General features: G+C 45.6%; 1 protein-coding gene across 10 annotated transcripts in view; it reads left to right on the top strand.

Moving 5' to 3' along the window:
* CEP250 (centrosomal protein 250) overlaps positions 1-25,379 on the top strand; it is a 118,935-nt gene that overhangs the window by 60,944 nt on the left and 32,612 nt on the right. For 9 of the 10 annotated variants that reach the window (XM_034786989.1, XM_034786986.1, XM_034786988.1 and 6 more), the window contains 4 exons: positions 1,789-1,982; positions 10,476-10,603; positions 10,796-10,965; positions 14,624-14,803. In XM_034786989.1, coding sequence (XP_034642880.1) covers positions 1,789-1,982; positions 10,476-10,603; positions 10,796-10,965; positions 14,624-14,803 — 672 coding nt within the window. The remainder of the gene's footprint in view (positions 1-1,788; positions 1,983-10,475; positions 10,604-10,795; positions 10,966-14,623; positions 14,804-25,379) is intronic. The other variant, XM_034786985.1, reaches the window with a different exon arrangement.

The raw sequence follows: 25,379 nt of genomic DNA, 5'->3' as shown, positions 1-25,379 counted from the left end.
GCAGTCTCCACTGCCCATTGGAATTCTGGGTTGAGCTCCCAATGCCTGATGGGGCAAAAACATTGTTGCGGGTGGTTTTGGGTACATGTCATCAGGCCCCCCTCCCTCCGTGAAAGCAACGGCAAACAATCGTTTCTCACCTTTTTTCCTGGGTTACCCATGCAGACGACATACCACGGCAAGCATGGAGCCCACTCAGCTCACCGTCACCGTACGTCTCCTGGGTGCTGCTGCTACACAGCAGCAGCTCCTTGCCTTCGCGGCAGCAGACAATGCAGTACAACTGCTAGCCGTCGTTGTCATCTCCTGGGTGCTCCTGGCCGACCTCGGTGAGGTCGGTCAGGGGCACCTGGGCAGACATGGGTGCTCCTGGCCAGCCTCGGTGAGGTCGGTCGGGGGCGCCTGGACATAAATGGGAGTGACTCCAGGTCATTCTCTTCCAGTTTCGTCTAATGGAGATTCAGTCCTGCGTGGAATATCATGCGAGCTGGAGGCTTTTGCCTTAGGCTGCTCTCCCAGCCAGCGGCACTGCACGGTCGCACCTACCCCAGCCTACCCCTTGCTCCCATGGCTCATGAAGCCTGGACAATAGTAAGGAGCAGTTCAACTATAGGCTGAACAAGTGCAGAATGGTGGTAGAATGTGCCTTTGGACGTTTAAAATCTCGCTAGCACTGTTTGCTGACTAGGCTGTTTGCGATTAGAAGGCACGCTGTGCATCACAGAGGCTTTGAAAACCAGTTTCATGACTGGCCAAGCTTCGGTGTGACAGTTGTGTGTGTTTCTCCTTGATGCAAATCCGCCCCCTTTGTTGATTTTAATTCCCTGTAAGCCAATTTCCAATTCTGGGACTCCATGGTCACCTCTGCTGATGAGATCTGCACGGTCACCTCTGAGCTTGCCACGCTGGCCAAACAGGAAATGAAATTCAAAAGTTCGCGGGGCTTTTCCTGTCTACCTGGCCAGTGCATCTGAGTTGAGAGTGCTGTCCAGAGCGGTCACAATGGAACACACTGGGATAGCTCCCAGAGGCCAATACCATTGAATTGCGTCCACACTTCCCCAAATTCGACCCAGCAAGGTCGATTTCAGCGCTAATCCCCTCGTCGGGGAGGAGTACAGAAATCAATTTTAAGAGCACTTTAAGTCGACAAAAATGGCTTCGTCGTGTGGACGGGTACAGGGTTAAATCGATCTAATGCTGCTAAATTCGACCTAAACTCATAGTGTAGACCAGGGCTAAGAGTAGATTATGGAAAGCAAATATAGCAATGAGTGTAGATTGTCCCTCAGTAATTGAGAATTTAGGGTAGATAAATACAATCCATCACAGAAGTATTTCAGTTACTTTCCTGACTTCACTTCTCAATGGCACTCCAGCTCATCTCTCCTGGTATTGTCGATGTCTGGTGATGTGTTCTAAATAGTCGATGTGTCCCTCGACTACCTGATGGCGTCCAATACCATGAGTTGCCACATCAGCTGAGCGTAGCACTGATCAATTCCACATTCCCACAACACTCACGCATTACTGGGGCCCCATGCACCCAGGGACCAGAGCTATAGTACTATCCCAAGCAACCCAATATGGACACAGACATCATTTCCAAATTGTCATTTTCAGGCCTGGTTGTCTCCTGGTACATCAGTGCAGAGTGACACCATGAAGGGAGATTATCTCAGTCCTTCAGCCTTCTCCTCTGGCTAGCTCAAGAGTGAAGCTGATGAGTTCTGGAGAGTACCTTGGCTAGTAGTAGGAGCTCATTTCCTCCTTTCCCCCCATTTTCAGATGTGTCGCCAGGAGGAGTCATCCAGCACTGACTTGGAGAAAACACGGCTGGAGTCAAGTCACCGTGGAGATGCACTGGCTAAAGTATCCAGAGAAAAGGAAGCCCTGGTGCGTGAGAAGGCAGCACTGGAGGTGCGACTAGGGGCTGTGGAGCGGGACAGACGTGGCCTTTCAGAGCAACTGGCAGAGCTCAGGTAAGGTTGGGGAAAGGGCCTTGTGCAGCACACAGATATACTTGTTGGATCTAGTTGTAATGTCACTCGGCACTGAGTAGCTGGAATAGTATAGGTCGACTTACCCCCATAGTGAAGACATGCTCTGAGAGAGTGCTTTCCATCTGAGGATCACTGTATGTTTTGCAAACAGCCTCACCACCTCTGGGAGGTAGGGCCATTTTAATATCCATGTGCCAGGGCCAGAGTTCGCTCAGCTGGACAGCCGCTCATCAGGAGTCACAAGAGAAAACCCGAAGTCCCAGTGAGGATTTATTTTTGGTGCAAGCTTAATAAACTGAAGCAGAAGTATCTGCCCATGTCCCTTTCCTGCAGCCTGGTACTGTGTAAACTCCAAAACAATCCAGTATAATTCTTCGATATCTAGTTCCTCAGCTCTGACAGAGTGAGCTGCCCCTGGGCCATCTTCTTTGGCACAAGCTGTTTGCTTGGATTATCAGGATTGTGGAATGGAGTCTGAGGCTGAGTTTTCTGCAGGCTGCACACCTCTGTTGATTGAGCAGACATCATTCCCTGATTACAACACCATGGATTTTGGAGCGGGCACTTCTGGATCCAAGGCTTTGACCTGAGGACAGTCAGAGTCAGTCCCACATCCGACTAAGATGGAGCTAGAGACTTATTCTGAAGGTGCTGGAAACCCAGAAACCTTCACGGATCCATTTCTATGTTTGTTTATGTTGGGAATGATGGGGGTTGTAGGAATGTGCCACAGACCGAGATTCCATTTTCCCCTTGGCCCTCTCCAGCCTCTTTTGATTTCTAGTCCTTCCCTGTTTTATGGATCCTTTACTCCTGAGCCTTGCTGACCTGTAGGAACAGGCATCAAGGCAAAATTGTTTGGTCCTGATAGAGGCCTCCCTATAGGATGGGGGAGCAGTCTGATGCCAGACACAGTGTTGGTATATAATATTCTAAATACTTTTATTGATTACAATGTAAACCCCACTCACTCCACATTCATACCCCTTTCATATTGTATCAGAGTCTGACGATTAGAACGAAGTCCCGATGGCCAGTCGAGGTCCGCTTCCAGTCATAAGGCCTGGGGAGCCAGCGTTGCACACCTCTTCAAAATTAGGGCTCTGGATCGATGTCTGACTCCAAATTGCAGATATCATAGACAACCATTTATAGTCCGTTCCGTCGCGTCATCTGTCCTTTACCTTTGCCAAGAAAACAGTCCTGGGCAGGCTGCCATAATCCAAGGCATTTCATTTCCCCCAATTTTTGTCCACAGCTTCACAGCTGTAGCAAATACATTGCTGTGACAACACCACTGATGTTATTCCTTTTTCTGCTGAGTCTTTATCTTTCCCATGGACACAACAAGTTGTTTTGCACAGAACAGTCCTTGACCATTCACAACCTTAAATCCTCGCTTCGGTTGCCAGCACGCAACCCACGTACTCATCTCAAGCATACTTTACACACACTATGCCTACTGGCCTATAACGTATTACAACGTATTCATATTGTCGGAGAATAACAGAGATCTCACTTTTTGTTTGGGTACAGCAAGTCAGATACTTTATTTTCTCAAGCAATTGCGTAGCGGGAGAGAGCTAAACAGGTCTCTCAACAGGTAAACAATTACAGCAAGCATTTATACCTTTTGTTACAGACAATAATGAGCAACAGCTGCATTTTGTTTATACATAGGTCATTCTGATATCTTGTTTTCCTCGCTTGTTTAGACTCTAGTCTACATACAATATTATCTACACATTATCTACACAAGGTCGCAACAACTTCTCACACAGTTCTTTCCCACTCGCCTCACACAATCCTCGCTTCTACAAATCTCGCGTTATTAGGGTTACAGTTAGCCTGACTCTTGCTAACAAACTGTCATGCATTGCAATCCCCTTCCTGTCAGTTTTTTCTCTGCTTCCACAATATATATGTGTATATATGTGTCACAACATATATGATTATATCCCAACAATATTACACTATATTTGCTGCTGCATCAGGATCAAATATCTGAGGATCCTCTGGTCCAGAGAGAGTTTACTGTTAGTTGACATGTTGCCATGGAAGAGTATGATTCTTCTTAAGAATCTGGGCTACCAGAATAATTCAGGGAATGAAGAGCCTATTTTATGAGAGGAGACAAAGGGCTTGGTTTGTTTAGCCTAGCAAAATGAAGGCTGAAAGGGGATCTGATTGTTCTCTATAAATAAATTAGGGGGTAAACACCAGGGAGGGAGAGGAACTGTTTAAACTAAAGGACAGTGTTGGCACAAGAGGAAATGGGTATAAACTGGCCATGAATAGATTTAGGCTGGAAATTAAAAGAAGGTTTCTAGCCATCAGAGGAATGAGGTTCTAGAGCAGTCTTTCAATAGCAGTTGCGGGGGCAAGAAACCCAGTTAATTTTAAGATAGCTCTTGATAAATGTATGACTGAGATTAGGTGATGTGGTTGCCTTCAATAATAGGGGACTGGACTTGATGACTCAGGAGGTCCCTTCCAGTCCTGTGCTTCAATGTGAGGAAAAGGAGTATTGCATCCCGTTTTGGGCCCCCCACTACAGAAAGGATGTGGATACATTGGAGAGAGTCCAGTGGAGGGCAACAAAAATGATTAGGGGGCTGGGGCACATGACTTAGGAGGAGAGGCTGAGGGAACTGGGCTTATTTAGTCTGCAGAAAAGAAGAGTGAGGGGGGGATTTGATAGCAGCCTCCAACTACTTGAATGGGGGTTCCAAAGAGGATGGAGCTAGGCTGTTCTCAGTGGTAGCAGATAACAGAACAAGGAGCAAAGGTCTCAAGTTGCAGTGGGGGAGGTCTCGGTTGGATATTAGGGAAAACTATTTCAGTGGGAGGGTGGTGAAGCACTGGAATGGGTTCCCTAGGGAGGTGGTGGAATCTCCATTCTTAGAGGTTTTTAAGGCCCGGCTTGACAAAGCCCTGGCTGGGATGATTTAGTTGGGGTTGGCCCTGCTTTGAGCAGGGGGTTGGACTAGATGACCTCCTGAGGTCTCTTCTAACTATAATCTTCTATGATTCTATGAAGAGGAACAGGAGAATCATAGATTCCAGGGCCAGATGGGACCATTGTGATCATCTTGTGACGGGATCCCAGGGTGCAACCTGGGATGGTGGGACCGCAGTGCCCCCTTAACTCTCCAGCCTGAGCTGTCTCTCACAATGCTTTGCAAGTGACATGTAGCAAATCCCTCTAGGCGCTGTTATCACTCAGCACAATGGCATGTGGAGCCCCACACCCAGCTAGATTGCATGAATGCTTCCAGAGCCACTCATGAATCACACAGAGCAAGGCACCAGCCAAATCCCCCCAGCTCCCAGCCTTGTACCTCAGGAATATACTGTCTTGCACTTCTCGAGACCCTTTCTTGAGCAATGCAAATTTATTAATTGGTTCACCACTTCATCAATGGAAAGTGCATATACATCAGCCTTTGTAAACCTGAGCAGATTTACCAAACACTTCAGGCAAGCTCATTGGTAAAGGTAAACAGTTAAACAAATGTATTGACTACAAAAGATAGATTTTAAGTGATAGGCAAAAAGTCAGAGTTAGCTACCAAAGAAAATAAAATATAAGCACACAATCTAAACTCTTAACCCTATTAGATTGGGCAACATCTAGATTAAGATATCACCCCACTGGATATTGCAGTTCATAGTACATAGATTTTTCCCTAGAAATTTGGGCCAGTCTCCTCTGTTGGAGTCTTCAGTCTTCTGAGTGTCCTTGTTGCTTGCAGCATAGGTGGGGGAAGGAGAAAGGCCAGGTATTGGGCCACTGTGTTCTGTTTTAGACCTTTAGTCCCATGTGCTTGGAGAACACAACACCAGGCATATCTGGTGGGCATTGCTGAGTCCCCAGGCAAGGTTGAACAATTCCCCTGGTGTGGCCTCATGCAGGTGAGTCATTGCATTGTAGCTCCCTTGCTGGACAATGGTTGTTGATGGTTGTTCAACACCCGCCCGGGCATTGGTTACTTTCCTTGCTGTTGTTTCAGAGTCTCTAGGGAGCTAACGTTTGGTCAGTTCCCCAACTTATACCAGGTTTTAGTGACAACCATACAACACAATCTCATAACTTCATATGTGCCAATGATATACATATTTAGATAGAACAGTGACTTTCAGCAGATCATAATCTTTGTCCTGATACCTCACATGGCCTGATTTATAGCAATATCACAATTATGTATAAATAAAGAATATGGGGGATACAGGGTGCTCCCAAGGTATAGAATTTCACACATCTAGTCCAACCTCCTGTGTAACAAAGGTCATAGAACTTCCCCAAAATAATCTCTAGAGTTTATCTTGTAGAAAAACAAGAGATAGTTACTGGACCTAGAGAACAAGCTGTTCCATCTTCTGCCTCTCTTGTGAAGTGGTTAGAAATAGTTCTTCATCCCTTCTAGGTGATTTTTAGAAGCTTCCAGAAATGGCTAGGTTATATTGGTGATGCCTTTGACTTTGAGTTGTCAGTCATGCTAGAGAAATATAATTGACTTTTGACATTATGAAACTCAAGAATAGGGTTAATTTAGCTATTCTGATAAATAAGGACTTCCTGGAACAAGCCTGAGTTCTGGATTTACTCCATCTTCTGTATGCCCAGGATCTATATTGGGTGATGCCATGCTGAAATGTGTATTGCAATTTATCAGGCTCTATTTCCAAGTTAAAAATTTTTCTTCTGGGATTCACTTCCGCCTTTCCTGGAACAGTTCCAGAGGAGACTGCAACCAAATCCAAATCCATTGTGTCCAGATGACAGAAGATTCTGAATCTTGATCTTAGAGCTCTGTACAATGATTCAGACAGCTTTTTGCTCCCTCATCAGGACTACCGCTCACCCTTCATCAATGTACAAGCTAAAGCAGAGGACTTTCTGTTTGATGGACCAAACCTTTTCAGTATGAAAACTGATGAGACAATGGAAAAACTAGCAATCTGTAGGTTTATATAGTCGTTATTAGACGAGACCAGCTCCCTTCCTTTGCCAATGTGAACATCAGTCACAACAGGTGATAGGGTGGGTTACAAAGATCCTTTGATAGGCAGAAGTCAAAGCACTTCAGAGAAGACACCAAGAGCTGCTGCTGTTTCTACAGCTGCATCTTAATCCTCCACACTACAAATCAAATGGGGCTCCCAGGGGATGTTGGCTCACTTCCCATTCTGGAGTAATTTCCTTCTGGTTTCTGTTTGGGGACTGACTTTCCTTCTTCCTTGAAGCACAGAGTACAGTTACTAATGGGTCCTGGAGATAGTAGAATCAGGTTATGCCATTCATTTGCACTCAGTTTCCCTTTCTGATCCCTTTACGGGCATCCTTGTCAGGAGAAAGTGCTAAGGGATATAGTCCCATCATTCCTCAGTCTAGGAGCTATAGAAGTGATCTTTCACCAGTGCTTGTTTCCAAAAAGCAGACGTCTTTGTTCCATATTGAATCTTCAAAAACTAAATGAGTACATCAGAAAGTTCAAATTTTGTATGGTGATTTTGACTTCTGTGATTTCTTCCCTGAGTCCAGGAGATTGATTTGTGGCTTTTGACGTCAAATACATCTAGTTTCACACATCCATCATATCAGTGCACAGAAATTCTTGGATTCTGTGTAATAGCAGTTATCCATCCAGAGCAGTTCTCTGGTATTGACTACGGTCTCCTTACAGCTTTTGATACTCAGAGCTGTTCTTTGTGTATACGTCAGTGTGGACCCCACACCCGCTGTGCCCTTGTGCCCAGAACCAGATATTTTTGAAGAGCACTGTCAATTAGAGGCTACGCATGCATCCTGCAATGCTTTATGAGGCTATAAAGGCCAGGGTGTCCACAACCCTCACACAGTTCCCTCTTACTACTTCTGGCAGTGAGACAGAACTTAGCTAGTATCAGACCCATGGACTTTAGCTCCAGCTAAATTTCTCAAAAAAAAAAAAAAAAAAGTCCTTCAAATCTTCTGAGATTCCTCAGAACCATCTTCATTATTTATTTTTGTTCCATAGTCTGTTCTAGTACTTGTTGAACCAAAAGCTGCCTGCAGACCCTGGTGTCCAGGCCCCCCACCATACAAGGCCCCCCTGCATAGGCTCCTAGAATGGGAAATTCAAAACCCACAGGCTTTAAGCCTTGTCTGCCCTGCAATGAGCTAATTCCTCTGAAAGATGGGCCCTGCAGATGCCTATTTTCTTTGAGAAAGTCTCATGTCCCAAGCCAGTGCTCTGTCTGCCTCTTCTCTGCAAGAACTTGCAAGTCAAGGGATACAAGGCTGAAACTTGGATCACAGAAACCCCCTTGGGAGCTGCCACCCAATGTGCAAAGACTACCCCTGCTTCTGTTTTCCCTGCCAGCTCAGGACTCCAGCACCCTGTCTTGCTGAGCCAGACACTCCCGTCTGGCTCCAGACACAGACCCAGGGTCTGAATCACTTGTCCCAAAGCTGCAAGTTTACCTGAAAACAGCTCGCAGTAGCGTGCTTGTCTTTAGCACTCAGATGCCCAACTCCCAATGGGGTCTAAACCCAGATAAATCCGTTTTACCCTGCATAAAGTTTATGCAGGGCAAACTCATAAATTGTTCGCCCTCTATAACACTGATAGAGAGATATGCACAGCTGTTTGCTCCCCCAGGTATTAATACATACTCTGAGTGAATTACTAAATAAAAAGTGATTTTATTAAATACAGACAGTAGGATTTAAGTGGTTCAAAGTAGTAACAGACAGAACAAAGTAAGTCACCAAGCAAAATAAAATAAAATGCGCAAATCTATGCCTAATCAAACTAAATACAGATAATCTCACCCTCAGAGATGTTTCAGTAAGTTTTTCTCAGACTGGACACCTTCCAGGCCTGGGCACAATTCTTTCCCCTGGTACAGCTCTTGTTGCAGCTCAGGTGGTAGCTAGGGGATTCTTCATGATGGCTTCTCTCCCTCTCTGTTCTCTTCCCCCCTTTATATATCTTTTGCATAAGGCGGGAACTCTTTGTCTCTCTGGGTTTCCACCCCCCCCTCACTGGAAAAGCACCAGGTTAAAGATGGATTCCAGTTCAGGTGACATGATCACATGTCACTGCAAGACTTCATTACTCACTTGCCAGCACACACATATACAGGAAGACTCACAGGTAAATACAGCCATCTACAGACAATGGGAGTCATCAAGATTCCAAACCATCATTAATGGTCCACACTTTACACAATTACAATAGGCCCTCAGAGTTACATTTTATATTTCTAGTTTTAGATACAAGAGTGGTACATTTATACAAATCAGATGATCACACTCAGTAGATTATAAGCTTTGTAATGATACCTTACAAGAGACCTTTTGCATGAGGCATATCCCAGTTACTTACATTCACTTATTACCGTATTTTCTCTAAAACTATCTCAGTTACATTATATTGACTTATTATCAAGTTTTTATAAAACCATATAGACTGCACAACGTCACAGGGAAATTCAAAACCCACAGGCTTTAAGCCTTGTCTGCCCTGCAATGAGCTAATTCCTCTGAAAGATGGGCCCTGCAGATGCCTATTTTCTTTGAGAAAGTCTCATGTCCCAAGCCAGTGCTCTGTCTGCCTCTTCTCTGCAAGAACTTGCAAGTCAAGGGATACAAGGCTGAAACTTCATCTTCTGGAGCAATCTATGAGAGTGGCATCTGATCCAGAAAAGCCAAGCTTGAAGACCCTTTTGATGGCCAAACCCACATCTTTCAGCACTCCATCTAGCAGGCAGGCAACTCTAAAGACCTCTGCAGAAAAAGAGGCACCGAAGCTGACCTGGCGCCGGCATCAGCATTGGCACTAGTATCAACCCTGGCACTGAAGTCATCAATGGCCCCCTCCATGATGATGACACTGGTCACAGATTTGTCAGGGACAAGGTGGGGGGCCCACTTACACCACCTGCAAATGCTAGGCTTGTGGTCCCAGGATGATCTCAAGCACCACACAAACGTTTTTGAACCGAGAGCCATCAAACTGGTTTGGATAGCATTCCCACCAGTCCTCCAAAATGCCACAGTGTAGGTCCTGATGGACAACACTTCGGCAATTACTATATAAACAAGCAGAGAGGCACTTGATCATCTCCACTGTGCTGGGAGGTGATGGAGTTCTGGGAGTGGTGTCATCAGCATGGAAATGGACTGCATGGAAGTGGCCCATTAACTTCACTTTATCTGGAATGGCCCCTTGAAATATGTGTTAACTACTTATGATAAACAATGTGTTCCACCATATATATAGCTGTGAAATTCTGTGTACAGAATCCAAGACCTGAAGAATAGCTCGGTGTAAGTTCAGAAGCTTGTCTTTCTCATCAATGGAAGTTGGTCCAATAAAAGATATTATCTCATCCACTATGTCTCTAATATCTGGGGACTGACATGACTACAGCTACACTGCAAGTGCAAGAGATTCATTATTGCTCTGTATTTATATCCTGTAGATCAGCAAAGGAGATCTTAGAATCCAGCCTGTTCGAGGCTCAGCAGCAGGTGTCTCAGCTGGAGGTCACTAGGGGTCAGTTGGAAATCAACGTTCAAACAGTCATCCAGGCCAAAGAGGTGATACAAGGTAAGAAGCTGAGAAGCACAGCCCACCGGAGATGCCCCTTCCGTGGATGGGGCAGAGGGGCCTCTGGGGAATGAGAGATGGACATGGCCATCTGTCTGGGACAGAGAAGGCCCTGGCATGGTGCAGCTGAGCACTTAATAGCTCAAGGAAGTGAGAGGGGTTGAAACTCTTGCTATGTCTCCTCTTCTGCAGGAGAAGTGAAGTGCCTTCGTTGTGAGCTGGAAACAGAGAGGTCCACAATGGAGCGGGAGCGGGAGGATATGGCACAGCAGCTCTCACGGACAGAGCAGCAATATCAAGATACCCTTAGCCTTCGGCAAGCTGCGTATGAGGAGGAAATGAACAAGCTCCTGCAAGAGCTGGTAGGTGGTAGGATGGCCAATGACAAAGGGCAAAGCCAGTGGGTTTGAATGGTTAAGACCAGGCAAGCCCCTGGGCCCATTTTAATGTTTTCATTAATGTTTATTGCTCTCCTCAGATACTGTACTGACCCTCCCTGTACAATGTTTGCTACTGCAACCTTGTATAATTTACTAACAACACCTTGTATGCTGGATTCCATTCCACTGCAAGACAGCTAGGACATTCCAAAGTTCTAAAGTTTTGTTTTGTCTCTTTGAGAGGTGCATGTGCTTCATATACATACTCGCTGCCAATACATGGCTATGTTCATACAATTACTTTGTGATCATGACTGTGGTGGTGACAAAAAATAGAAGGCCACTAAGTACAGTAAGAATGAGAGTGTCAATGCCTATTAATTTCTAATAGGAATTGGGCATCCAGATCCCTCAGACAGTTTTGAAAATCCTTTGTTACATAATCCATTCTATAGAGGAAAAATAGAAGTATATCCTGTACAGCAGATATTTGCAGTGGACCATTTTTAAGCAATCCATAGACTATGATGTGTATGCACACAACGTTCATGAAACAATGGACAAATCTGGAAAACTTTAACCTGTTTGCAGATGCTCTTCAAGCAGAAGAGGGTGATGTTTGTGGAATAAATGTTATGAATAAGTTGCTGTTTAATATGGGTCTGTCAGTCCACCAATAGTGCACTGCATGGCTGCGTGTACAGCTGGGTATGATGATGGTGTTTCTAAAGTTTGGTCTGCAGACTGGTGCTGGTCCATATAGCTTTCTCCAAGTGGATCCTGGGGCTGCTTGCATCATAGAGGCAATCAAGTGAAACAAGACAGTCTCTCAGTATGTGTTGCTCTTCAAGTAGAGCTCTCTCTCATGCCTTTGCTTGTTTGGGCTGTTGCTCTGGAGGTGAAGTTTATCATCAAGCCTTATTCTTCGTTGGGTGTTCAAGGGGAATATAATTGTGAACAATTTGCAGACAATACCACAGTGGAGGGGGAAGAAACACTATGGTGTCAAAGCCAAGCTTCAATGGGACCTGAAGAGATTAGATTGGGGGCAACAGGAAACAAAGTCATGAAGTTCTGACAAAGTGCTGAACTGCTGATTTAACCCGGACTCTTACTCACATGTTGTCCCTAATCCACCTCCCAGCTGAAAACTCAGACCTCTCACCCAAGCCTGATAATGCTTTCCACCTGGTCTAGCTGATCCATCCTGGGTTGTAGGCTTAAGCCCGGGTGTCACTTTGACCCAGGTTGGTAACATACCTACTTTGCAGTGAGGACACAGGCTAAACCTCTCAAGTGCAGATAATCCTCCAGCGCCTTCCCACAATTCTCCCAGTGTGCCCGGGATTGTCAGATTCTCCCACAATTCACTGGGAAAGAATTAGAGCAGCTCAGCTTGGTGCAGCACAGAGAACTATAGGATGTTCCGCCAGAAGTCTTAGCATCTCACATGGGTGAATCCATCCACTGTAGACACAGCAACTCTCATATGGCTCTGCAGTGTCACTGCTCACACCTGAATTAGGCCAACCCGGGTACTGATCCCCTGAGTTAACTCTGCTGTACAGACCTGCTCAGAGAAAGGAATTAACCAAGGCCCTACCAAATTCACAGTCCATTTTGGCCAATTTCATGGTTATAGGATTTAAAAAATCATAAATTTCATGTTTCGGATATTTAAATCTGAAATATCACAGTGTTGTAACTGTAGGGGTACTGACCCAAAAGGGGGTAGTGGGGGCATTGCAAGGTTATTGTAGGGGGGTTGTGGTATTGCCACCCTTACTTCTGCGCTGCTGCTGGCCGCAGCACTGCCTTCAGAGTTGGGTGGCCGGAGAGCGGTATCTGCTGGCCCGGAGCCTAGCTCTGAAGACAGCGCCATTGCCAGCAGCAGCATAGAAATAAGGATGGTATGGTATTGTCACCCTTACTTCTGTGCTGCTGCCTTCAGAACTAGGCCCTTGGCCAGCAGCCACCACTCTCCGACTGCCCGTTGCCACCCTTACTTCTGTGCTGCTGCTGATAGTGCTGCCTTCAGAGCTGGGCACCTGGCCAGCAGCCACTGCTTTCCAGACACCCAGCTCTGAAAGCAGCGCAGAAGTAAGGGTGGCAATACCATGATCCCGCTACAATAATCTTGTAACCCCCGCCCTGCAACCTCCTTTTGGGTCGGGACCCCCAGTTTGAGAAATGCTGGTCTCCCCTGTGAAATCTATATAGTATAGGGTAGTAGTACACAAAAGACCAGATTTCACAGTGGAGACCAGATTTTCACGACCATGACGCGTTTTTCACAACCGTGAATTGGGTAGAAATAACCAACCCAGTGACACACGGGGAGATGTAAGTAAAGCTGTATCTCAGTGCCTTGGAGGGAGTTTATCGTCTCACTTTAACCCTGTCCTAATGTGACTTGTCATGTGATCAAATCTGGTTGTTTATTTTTTGTATTGCAGTTTATTTATCCAGTGCTCGAGGAGCAACACTGTGTGGGATCAGGACTGGGCAATGGAAGGAGAAATTGCTCAGTATAGACACCCAAGCGCAGTAGGGCAGGATGAACTAGACGCATAAAACTCTTTACACATCCCCTGCACCCACAAACAGATGGTGACTTTTCACAGTGGCTCAGTTACCTGAAATTAGTCAGCAATTGGTGTATGTGAAGAGGGATTTCATGCATGCCGTTTGTGGCTACTGTTGCTTTATGGTTTGCTACTGGTAACATGCTGCGTACATGGCTAGTTGGGGATGCCTGATCAAGTCACTCCTCTGGTCAAGGCAGCATAGGGAGCACCTAGCTGGTGACAGTGGCTGGTGGTGATAGGCGTGAGTACCTTTCCTCCTCAACTCCTTGCTGGGGCCAGGCAGCAGTGGTTGAAAGTGGCTGCTGCAGGTATGCAAAGGCTCCTTTCTCAGGCTCTTCCCTGCTGCTTTTATGTGACCTGCCATGGGGCACCACATCCAGCCCCAAGTTCAGGAGGGCCCTGGGACTGGCTCTGCAATCAACTATGTTCAGAAGGCCTGACAGCCAGTGGTTGAAATTCTGCCCAGGCTCACAGATTGATATGAAACAGCCACCTGAGGCTCTGGCACCTTGCAGCGGGTTGCCCAGGAGGTGTAATAATGCAGAAGTCAGGAGGAGCCTCAGAAGAGCTGCAGGAAGCTGTGTTCCTTTCCTGCTGGACTTTGGCTGAGGGAGCCATGGAATAGCTCCACACTGTCTGGCCCAGCCTGAGTCATGGGGGCGGGTCTCCTCATTCTGTATGCAGTTTGCGCTTATTATGCATTAATCAAAATGTTGAATTAAGCTCTGGGATCACAGGAAATAAGAGTAGAAGCAAATACTGGGGATGGTGATACGGAAAATCCTACAGGAACAGAGGGAGAGAATCCTCACAGGAGGGAAGGGCAGCAGGTGGAGGGAGGCGGGGTGCAGTTTCCCCTCCAAGGTCACTAGGAGTCCCCTTGGAAAATAACTGCTTCCTACAGCACTGCCAATAATGTGTATGCTGTTGATGCTTCATGTTGGTGGAGGGAACTCTGACCTGGGCCTTTGGCTGGTGCCATATCAGCAAGCTGTGATAGGAGGAGGTGGCCTAAGTCTGAAGCACCTAATGGCTCTTTTTCTGATTGTTAGAAGAGTGAGCAGGAATGGCACCGCGCAGAGCTGAAAGAGGTGTCGGAGCTCTCAGCCCAAGAGAAAGCAGAAGCAGAAGGTGCTTATGAGAAGAAGCTGTTGGAGCTGAAGCAGGAGGCTGCTACTATGCAATCTCAGAAAGAAGAGGAGCGAGCTAGGGCTGAAAATGCCAGGCAAGAGGTAAAGGGTTTGGGAGGGAAACTTGTGCATTTAAACAGCAGATATCTTTTGTCTCCTGACTGGTGAAGTTTCCCATAACACAGGTGTCTAGGCAGAAGTAAGAGTCTTCTTGAAGGTGATAAAATATCTTCTCTTTAGCATAGGAAATCGGGATCTACCAACCCAGATCAGGTGATTGCCCATGAAAGTCTGTGTCCTACTTCTGTTGGATAGTTGATACTGCAAAGGAAGATGAAATGCCCACAGCTGGGCAATTGTGCAATGCAGAGTAGGGAGTGGGGGAAATCTTTCCTGAACTGCCTAAGGCTCCATGTTTGTCAAGGAGGCCACAGAAGTCACAGATTCCATGACTTCCCTGACTTCTGCAGCAGCCGGTGCACCTGGCTGGGGGGCGGCCTGAGCAGCTCGGGCAGCCCCCGGGCCAGGTGCACTGGCTGCTGCTGGGGCAGTCTTGGCCCCTCCCAACCCCCAGCAATAGTAGTTTACCTGGGGCGGGGGCTCCCTGGATTGGCAACTGCAACTCCCCTCCCTCAGCTCCTAGCTCCACCTGCTTCCTCCGCCCGTAGGCACCGCCTCTGCAGATCCCATTGGCCGCAGTTCCCAGCCAATGGGAGTTGTAGAACCGGGGCTTGGGGCAGAGCAGAGGCAGCACGTGGAGCAAGGAGCTGGGGTCCCCGCTTCCTAGGAGCCAGGTCATTGTAACAGGGTTTTTTTCTCAGTTTATCTTCCAATTAAAGTCACTAAACTCTCAGGCCCTCTAAGCTATGTCCCAGGGCCAGCTAGGGTGACCAGACGACAAGAACAAAATATCGGGACACATGAGGGGGCAGGGCCAAAGCAAAAAAAATAAATAAAAAAGCCGGAGCGCCGCCAAAGCAAAAAAAAAAAGAAAACAAACGGAGTGCCCCGAGCCAAAATATCGGGACAAATGGCTTCCCGACCATACATCTGTCAGGACGAGGGACAAACAACTGAATATCGGGACAGTCCCAATTTTATCAGGACGTCTGGTCACCCTAGTGCCAGCATTACTGTCCCCGCTCCTTAACCCGCATCCGGAAAACTGCCTTTTGGCCCTAATGTAATGCTCCTGGCAGAGAATATCTCGCATGGAGCATAGGATAAAGGCAACCATCTTCCCAATGCCTGACAGGGGCTGCCGGTCCAAGAGTAGCAGGAGCCAGTTTGGAGGTAGAAGTTATGTTCTTCTTTGAGTGATTGCACACGCCAATTCCACTGTAGGGGTGTGCATGCTTCATGCACAGATGTAGGAGATATTCTTCCCTCAGTGGTGCCCGTCAGGATGGCTTGAATACCCTCTGTTGCCACGTGCTGGTATAAGAGGGCAGAGCCACCCCCGACTCCCCTCAGGTCCTTCTTATCGTCAGTGATGGTTGTCGGAGAAATTCCAGACTTGTTGATTCAAGTGCTTCTCTCACTCATTGTATATAGTTATAATTAGTAGTTGTTAGTGCTGGATAGTTAGTTTATAGATAAATTAGTGATGGGTTTCTGGTTTTGCATCCTTTTTGGACGATTTTTTCTCTTTCAGTACTGGTACCAGTAGGATACCTTGCTTGGAGTTTAAATCCTGTGGGACCTGCTCAAAACCCATCCCCGCCAGTGACCCCCATCCGACCTGTCTGAAATGTTTAGGAGAATCCCACAGTGGTGACAAATGCCACATTTGTTGTGGATTCAAGCCCTGCTCAAAAAAGGACAGAGCACTGAGACTTAAGTGCTTGCTTATGGAAGCAGCACTTCGACCCTCCCACTGGAGTCACTGCATGGGGAGAGTGCCCTGAGTACTTAAGTGTTGGTTCGGCGTACTCCACTGTACGTATCTCCGACTCCTTGACCCCGATCCCTGGTGCCAAAGAAGAGACTCAGACCTTCCTCGGGTTCCACATCTTCTTCTGTTGCATCAGTATCAAGGCGAGACAGAGGCAGGGACTCCATTAAGCATGTGGCAGAGAGAGCCACCTCAGAGGCATCACCTCCTAAGAAGGGTTCATTGCCTCCAGAACCTGTGCCAAGTCCATCTAGTTTGTCCCCTGAGAGACATTTAAGGAGTCAACAAATGATACCTCTCCCATCCACTCCAGAGGCATATGCAGCCACAAGAGACTTGCTTAGCCTCTCGGTACCGGTTTCACCAGCATTGAAAACTGTCAGCCAGTCCCTGTGCCTGCACCTCATTCCTCACCACACTGAGAACCCCCAGTACTGCTGTCCAAACCTCTCAAGCTGGTCTTATCGAGAGGAAAACCTCCTATGATTTCCCCGGTACTGCCATCCCCAGGTTTGGGCTACCTCTCACTTAAGAACATAAGAACAGCCATACTGGGTCATGCAGTATTGAAGATGTTGGCATACCATGCATTTATATAGAGGCATTATGATATTTTCTGTCTTATTATCTGTTCTTTTCCTAATGGTTCCTAACATTCTGATTAACCTTCCTCCCACACATAGCGGGGAAAATCTATTGATTCTGACAGACAACTTGGCGATCATGTTTTACATAAACAGACAAGAGAGGTCAAAACAACTCTGTCAGGAGGCAGTTCGCCTCTGGGACTTCTGTACAACCCACTCAGTTCATCTTGAAGCTGTTTATGTTCCGGAAAAACAAAACACATTGGCAGATCAGCTGAGCAGATCCTTCACCAATCAACACGAGTTGGTCATTATGCTCAGATGTGGCCAGGTCCATGTCCAAACTCTGGAGGATTCCCCAAGTGGATCTATTTGTGACAAGAACCAACAGAAAATGCAATCAGTTCTGTTCCCGAGGGGATCTCAGCTCAGGCTCACTGACAGATGCTTTTCTCCTATCCCGGGAGAATACCCTTCTATACATCTTCCTTCAGATTTCTTTGCTTCGCAAAGTCGTGTTCAGAATAAAGCAGGACCATGCTCATCTCATCCTTATAGCACCTGCATGACCCTGCCAACACTGGTACACGGCCCTACTAACCCTGTCGGCCGAGCCCCATCTGTCCCTCCCCATTGGATCCAGACATAATTTCCCAAGACCACAGCCGCATACTGCACTCCAGCCTCCAAGCTCTCCATCTTACAGCGTGGATGCTTCATGGCTGACTCCCTTTGAAAAGTCCTGCTTGAAGGCTATCCAGAATGTGTTTGTAAAATAGTAGAAATTTATTTATTTATTTAATTTAAAACCCCCAGCTAGGATCACTTCCCTGGCTAAGTGGGAACACTTCTCCATTTGGTCTCTTGGGGAAGATGTATCTCCACTGTGAGCACCCCTGGACCTTGTGCTGGACTATCTTCTAGATCTAAAACAGAATTTGATGATTAGCTCTAGAAGGGTGTATTTGGTACGGGTGGATAATAGATCCCTTTTGTCCAACCCCGTTGTTACTCGATTTCTGAAGGGCTTGGCGAGATTATATCCTCAAGTACAAGACCCCATCCCTCCTTGGGATCTCAATTTAGTCCTGGAAATTCTGATGGGACCCTTTTGCAACTTGCTCTCTCCTTTACCTCTCCATGAAGTTGGCATTTCTAATAGCGATCACCTCAGCCAGAAGGATTGGTGAGTTGAGATATCTGGGATTAGAACCCACCCCACATACGGTTTTTTATAAGGATAAAGTTTATCTCCGGCATCACCCAAAGTTTCTTACAAAATTAGTCTCTAGTTTTCACATTAAACAAGCTATCTATTTGCCCACATTTTTCCAAAACCCTATCACCAGAAGCATTGGATGTTAGAAGGGCTGTAGCTTTCTATCTGGAGCACACTAGAGCATTCAGATCCTCTACACAACTTTTTGTGGCAGTTGCTGACGAAGTTCAGGGCAGTCCAGTGTCCTCTCAGAGAATTTCCTCCTGGACCTCTACCTCCATCTGTTTGTTACCAACTGACTAACACAACCCCACTATCTAGAGGCGCATACTACTGGACAGCACACAAGCAGCTTCTGCAACTTTCCTGGTTCAAGTACCCATTATTGACATTTGTAAAGCAGTGACTTTTTTATCAGTCTACACCTTCACTTCTCGTTACTCCATTTCCCATCAATCCAGAGATGATTCCTGTTTCAGATGGGTAGTCTTACAATCACTGTTCAGATAGACTCTGAATCCTCTCTGTAGCTGTTTGTTTGTGTCACCTACAGTGGAACTGACATGTGCAATCACTCAAAGAAGAAACAACTGTTACTTACCTTTCTGTAACTGTTGTTCTTCAAGATGTGTTGCACATGTCAGTTCCACAACCCACCTCCTTCCACTCTGTATCGGAGTCAGACCAGTATGAAGGAACTGAGGGGAGTCGGGGGCAGCTCCACACTCTTACACCAGCCCACAGTAGTGCAAAGTGAGAGAGGGCACTCAAGGTACCCTGACAGGTACCACTGAGGGGAAAAAATTTCTGACATCTGTGCATGAGGCATCACCTACAGTGGCATAGACATGTGCAACACACTTTGAAGAACAGTTATGGAAAGGTAGGTATCTATTTCTTCCTTACCCTCCTTGTAGAGGAAGATGTCAGAAAACAGGAACAGCTTTGAGGCAGGGAAATCTGCCTCCTTTTAAGGCATGGAGCCAGAAGGTAAATCAGGAGCTGGAATGTTGTCAGTGGAGGGTAAAGAGCAAGTGCTGAGAGCTTGCTTTGTGGTTAAATAAGGAAACTGCAAAGTGACCAGTGTATACTGCAGTTTTCCTATTTGTATGTGATATGTCACTTGTAGACTGGGCTGTTGCACAGTGGCCAACTTAGGGAGCCTATCCTAGAGAACCATTGTGTAGCTTCAGACTGTCATATATTTAATAAGCTCCCAGGAGTCCAGTTGATCAGGAGAACAGGCCAAGCACATTATTAGCCTCATGAGCCTTCAATTCAGTCAGTCTGCATAGTCTTCTGAAAAGCATCTACCACACACTGGGCATGCTCAGAGGTTTAACACCAGTTTCAGCATAGTCGCTCCCATACTAGTAATTTTATACTCCTCCTTTCATCTTCCTCTTTAGCTACTTCAGTTCATCTCAAGCAGCACTCTTTTTCGATTGGAAATAACACATAGTACAGGTCCATGGATTTGGAAATAGCTTTCAGAACAATTTAATTAGTCTTCGCTCTCCAAATTTTCAAACATATATGCCTAAAGTTGACCACCCTGGGTTGGGATTTTCAAAAGCCCCTAAGTCAAAGTTAATGGGACATATGACTTAGGAGTGTGTAGGTGCTTTTGAAATTCATGTATAGGCACCAAAGGTCATTGAATTCCCATAGTGCCCATTGACATAAATAGGAGCTACAGGCACTCAGCATCTCTGAAAATCAGGCCACTTATTGAGACTGCAAATTTTAGGCCCCTAAGTTTGAAAATGATGGCCTTTATATATTATTTCAGACCTGTATGTATAGCTGCTAACATGATTCACTCCATACTGATTATGCTTTGGCATCAGCCCAGTGTTACTTGGAGTTTGCAATCTTTGTGATGCTATTGTCTTCTATATAGGGTTTTGTATTGCACTTAACTCTGTGGTATCTGAACACCTTCTAGTAGTGCATTAAGCAATGCGACTATACATCTCTTGTGTGTTGTTTGTTCTCTCATCCTCTCCCCAAGAGAGAATTGTGTGCAGTGGAGTGTCTTGTTTTGGTAGGTATGGGTTTGTTTGTTTTTTTTATGCTGGGAGGTAGACTTTCTCATTTCTTTTACTGTTCCTTAAGGAATTAAGTTTCACAGTTTTTCTCTGGCAGAAGCTGAAATCTAGATTAGTAGAGTAGAATCTCAAAAGTTATGAACACCTTGGGAATGGAGGTTGTTCATAACTGAAATGTTTGTAACTCTGAACAAAATGTTATGGTTGTTCTTTGAAAAGTTTCCAGCTGAACACTGACTTAGTACAGCTTTGAAACTTTACTACGCAGAATAAAAATGTGGCTTTTAACCATCTTACTTTAAATGAAACAAGCACAGAAACAGTTTCCTTACCTTGTAAAATCTTTTTTTAAACTCCCCCCCCCTTTTTTTTTTAGTAGTAGTTTATGTTTAACACAGTACTGTACTGTATTTGGCTTTTTTTTGTCTCTGCTACTGCCTGATTGTGTACTTCTGGTTCCAAATGAGGTGTGTGGTTGACCTGTCAGTTTGCAACTCTGGTGTTTGTAACTCTGAGGTTCTACTATAGATTCTAAGGCCAGAAAGGACCATTGTGATCATCTGCTGTGATCTCCTGCATAACACAGGCAACAGGACTTCCTTGAATTCCTCTTTGAACTAAAGTAGATCTTTTAGGAAAACATTCAATCTTGATTTTAAAATTGCTAGTGGTGGAGAATCCATCACAACCCTTGGTAATTTGTCCCAATGGTTAATTACTCTCACTGTTAAAAATTTATACCTTATTTCCAGTCTAAATTTGTCTAGCTTCAACTTCCAGCAGTTGGATCTTGTTATACCTTTGTCTGCTAGACTGAAAAGCTCATTATCAAATTTCTGTTCCCGATATAGGTACTTATAAACTGTGATCAAGCCATCCCTTAACTCTCTTTTTGTTTAGCTAAATAGATTAAGTTCCTTAAGTCTTCCACTCTGAGGTGTATTTTCCAGTCCTCTAATCATTCTTGTAGCTTTTTTCTGAACCTGCTTCTTGAATTGTGGGCACCAGAACTGGACATAGTATTCCAGCAGTCATCACACCAGTGACAAATACACAGATACGACAACCTCTCTGCTCCCAATCAAGATTCCCTTATTTATGCATCCAAGGATTGCATTAGCCCCTTTGGCCTCAGCGTCGCACTGGGACCTCATGTTCAGCTGTTTATTTCACCATGACCTCCAACTCTTTTTCAGTCACGGCCTCCTGGGATAGAAGACCCTATCCTGTGAGTAAGGCCTATGTTTATTGTGCCTACGTGTACAGTAGAACCTCGGACTTATGAACATCAGAGTTAGGAACTGACTAACTACACACGACATTTGGAATCAGAAGTAAGCAATCAGGCAGCAGTAGAGATGGAAAAATAGCAAATATAGTATAGTAGTATGTTAAATGTAAACTACTAAAAATTAAAGGGAAAGTTTAGAAAAAAAGATTAGAAAAGGTCTGGTTGTTCTTTAAAAGTTTATAACATTTTGTTCAGAGTTACGAATATTTCAGAGTTATGAACAACCTCCATTCCCGAGGTGTTCATAACTCTGAGGTTCTACTGTGTAACTTTACATCTGCTGTATTAAAACACATAGTTTGCTTGCACCCAGCTTACCAAGTGATCCAGATCACTCTGTAGCAGTGATCTTCTTTACCACTTCCCCAATCTTTGTGTCATCTGCAAACTTTATCAGTCCTGATTGTTTTCTTCTATGTCATTGATAAACATGTTAAATAGCTTAGGACCAAGAACCTATCCGTGCAGGACCCCACTAGAAACACAGCCACTTGATGATGATTTTCCATTAACAATTACAGCTTGAGATTGCCTGTTGTAAATCCATTTAATATGTACCATGTTGATTTGGTACCATGCACATTTCTTAATCAAAATAACATGCAGTACCGAGTCAAATGCCTTACACAAGTCTTAGTATATTACATCAATGCTATTACCTTTTGTGATGGTTCTTGGGGCACTCAGGGCTGTGAGTCATATTGTTACCCTCTGCCTCGAGAGTGAGGGAATCTTGCTTGTGCCTAGTTGAGTGTCAGCTCCCTGACACCACCACCCAACCAGCCACTCCAGCATTCTCCTCTGGGCTATGCCAGCCCTGCATTTGCCTTGTATGTTAACAATAGATGCGTCTTACTCCCCAAGTCCCTTTTAAGTATTCTCCTGTGATATCCAGCCCCTGACACTGCTTCCTCACACAAATCCCAGATTCTCTGTCCCCAAAGGTGCAGTGTATTCCAGTTTTATCTTAAATCACTGCTCCTGTAAACCACCCAGCACTTATAATGAAACAGAAGAAGGTTTATTTCAGAAAGGATAGAAGAAGAACAGGAGTACTTGTGGCACCTTAGAGACTAACAAATTTATTAGAGCATAAGCTTTCGTGGACTACAGCCCACTTCTTCGGATGCATATAGAATGGAACATATAATGAGGAGATATATATACACACATACAGAGAGCATAAACAGGTGGGAGTTGTCTTACCAACTCTGAGAGGCCAATTAATTAAGAGAAAAAAAACTTTTGAAGTGATAATCAAGCTAGCCGAGTACAGACAGTGTGATAAGAAGTGTGAGACCTGTCCTCGCTTACAGACAACCCCCCAACCTAAAGCAAATACTCACCAGCAACCACACATCACTGAACAAAACCACTAACCCAGGAACCTATCCTTGTAACAAACCCCGATGCCAACTCTGTCCACATATCTATTCAAGTGACATCATCATAGGACCTAATCACATCAGCCATACCATCAGGGGCTCGTTCACCTGCACATCTACCAATGTGATATATGCCATCATGTGCCAGCAATGCCCCTCTGCCATGTACATTGGCCAAACCGGACAGTCTCTACGCAAAAGAATTAATGGACACAAATCTGACATCAGGAATCAAAATACTCAAAAACCAGTGGGAGAACACTTTAACCTGTCTGGTCATTCAGTGACAGACCTGCGGGTGGCTATATTACAACAGAAAAACTTCAAAAACAGACTCCAAAGAGAGACTGCAGAGCTAGAATTGATATGCAAACTAGACACAATCAACTCCGGTTTGAATAAGGACTGGGAATGGCTGAGCCATTACAAACGTTGACTCTATCTCCCCTTGTAAGTACTCTCACACTTCTTATCACACTGTCTGTACTCGGCTAGCTTGATTATCACTTCAAAAGTTTTTTTTCTCTTAATTAATTGGCCTCTCAGAGTTGGTAAGACAACTCCCACCTGTTTATGCTCTCTGTATGTGTGTATATGTATCTCCTCATTATATGTTCCATTCTATATGCATCCGAAGAAGTGGGCTGTAGTCCACGAAAGCTTATGCTCTAATAAATTTGTTAGTCTCTAAGGTGCCACAAGTACTCCTGTTCTTCTTTTTGCGGATACAGACTAACACGGCTGTTACTCAGAAAGGATAGAGATTCTACTAGAAACAAGAGGGAGTGATGGAAACAAATGATTAAAGTACAAAACAAAATCATAAGACATGAACCTGAGTCTTCACTTTTTAATAGATCTTTCCTGCCTAATAAAGTAGGTTCCCCCCAAAGTTCAGTCTGTTGCAGATCTGACTGGCTTCATAGGACCAAGGATTCAATTTTTTGTGAGGACACCTCCACTTCTCAACATGGCTCCTCAGTAAGAGGATCCAGGGGGCCTCTCTCCATTCTGTGTTATACTGAAACAGCCTTTGGTCTCTCTTTATAGACAGAACAGTCCCTGTCTCTTATAATGTCCCTTCTTTACCTTCAAAAGTGGTTTTTTCAGTTGTTTGTAGCTCTCTCTAAAAGGTTTTCCATTGGCTGTTCTGGGATGGGGCAGTAGTATACCAGAGAACCTTCTATTACTTTGACAGCTGACCAGATAGGGGTGGCAACTCCCTCCTGCATGAATAGGCCATCACCCAGTAATAGTACTCCCTTGTGACTCCTTTTAACTGTAAGAGCATGTAAAGGGGTGCACTCACCCCTTGTGAGCACCCCCTTGGGGACATGTGTGTGCCTGCTGTCTCTCTCTCTCTGGTTGCCCCTGCTCTGGGATAGAGCAGTGTCCCAGGGCTCCCTCCCTGGAGACAGTGTCTTCGCCCTCTTGGGCTTCCTGGCTACAGCTCTCCAGCTGGGCCACTATAGTTCAGTCCTCCCCTCTGGGGTGCTTCACTGTCCAGGCCACTTCCCCCAGTGGCTAATGGGGATTGAGGGGGGGAACTGGGCCCAGCCCAGGGACCCTGTAGATAGCAGCTGTCTGCTGTGTCCCTTTATCTAAGTCGTGCTGCTGCTCTAATTCCCTGGGCCACTTCCCTGCGACCCTGTGCTGTCTTCACCCTTATCTCAGGGCTTGTCCTGATGGAGTCCCCACAGTCGGCTCAGGGTTCCTTCTCGCTTTCCCTGGCTTCTGGCAGCTTGACCTTGTCCGAGGGCCTTCAGCTCCCTCAGCCAGCCACATTCCTACAGCTCCAGGAAGGAACTGAACTCCTTCTGGCCCTGCAGCTCTTCTTACACTAGGCTGCTGGGCCCTGATTGGCTATGTCCCACCCAGCCACTCTAGGCAGCTTGGAGGACCCTCTCCACTGCCCTTTTTTTGGGGCAGGGTGTGGCACGGCCACAAGGCCTCCAGTAGGGGGCCTCAGAGGATCTGGTATACCCCGTCACAGATCATATGGTATACTTTTATTGTTTAACAGCATGATTAATCACAATGAATTTTTTTAATCGATTGATGGCGCTAATGATCTCACCTTGGGGCTGAACTCTGCTGTTTCTAAAAGCTATCCTCTTAACCCTGAGAGTTTATGCAAAATTGGGTCTGCCTGTTTCTGTTTGAACTGCTAACTCTGAAGTAGTCTCACAACATGGACTTGATATTAATCCATTTCCGTGTCTGCTGGGGTTGATGTGCTTACTGTTCTGCT

The sequence above is a fragment of the Trachemys scripta genome, chromosome 12, assembly GCF_013100865.1.
Source record: "Trachemys scripta elegans isolate TJP31775 chromosome 12, CAS_Tse_1.0, whole genome shotgun sequence".
Lineage (NCBI taxonomy): Eukaryota > Metazoa > Chordata > Testudines > Emydidae > Trachemys > Trachemys scripta.
The sequence above is the reverse complement of the archived record's forward strand: the minus strand, read 5'-3'. Positions and strand labels throughout refer to the sequence as shown.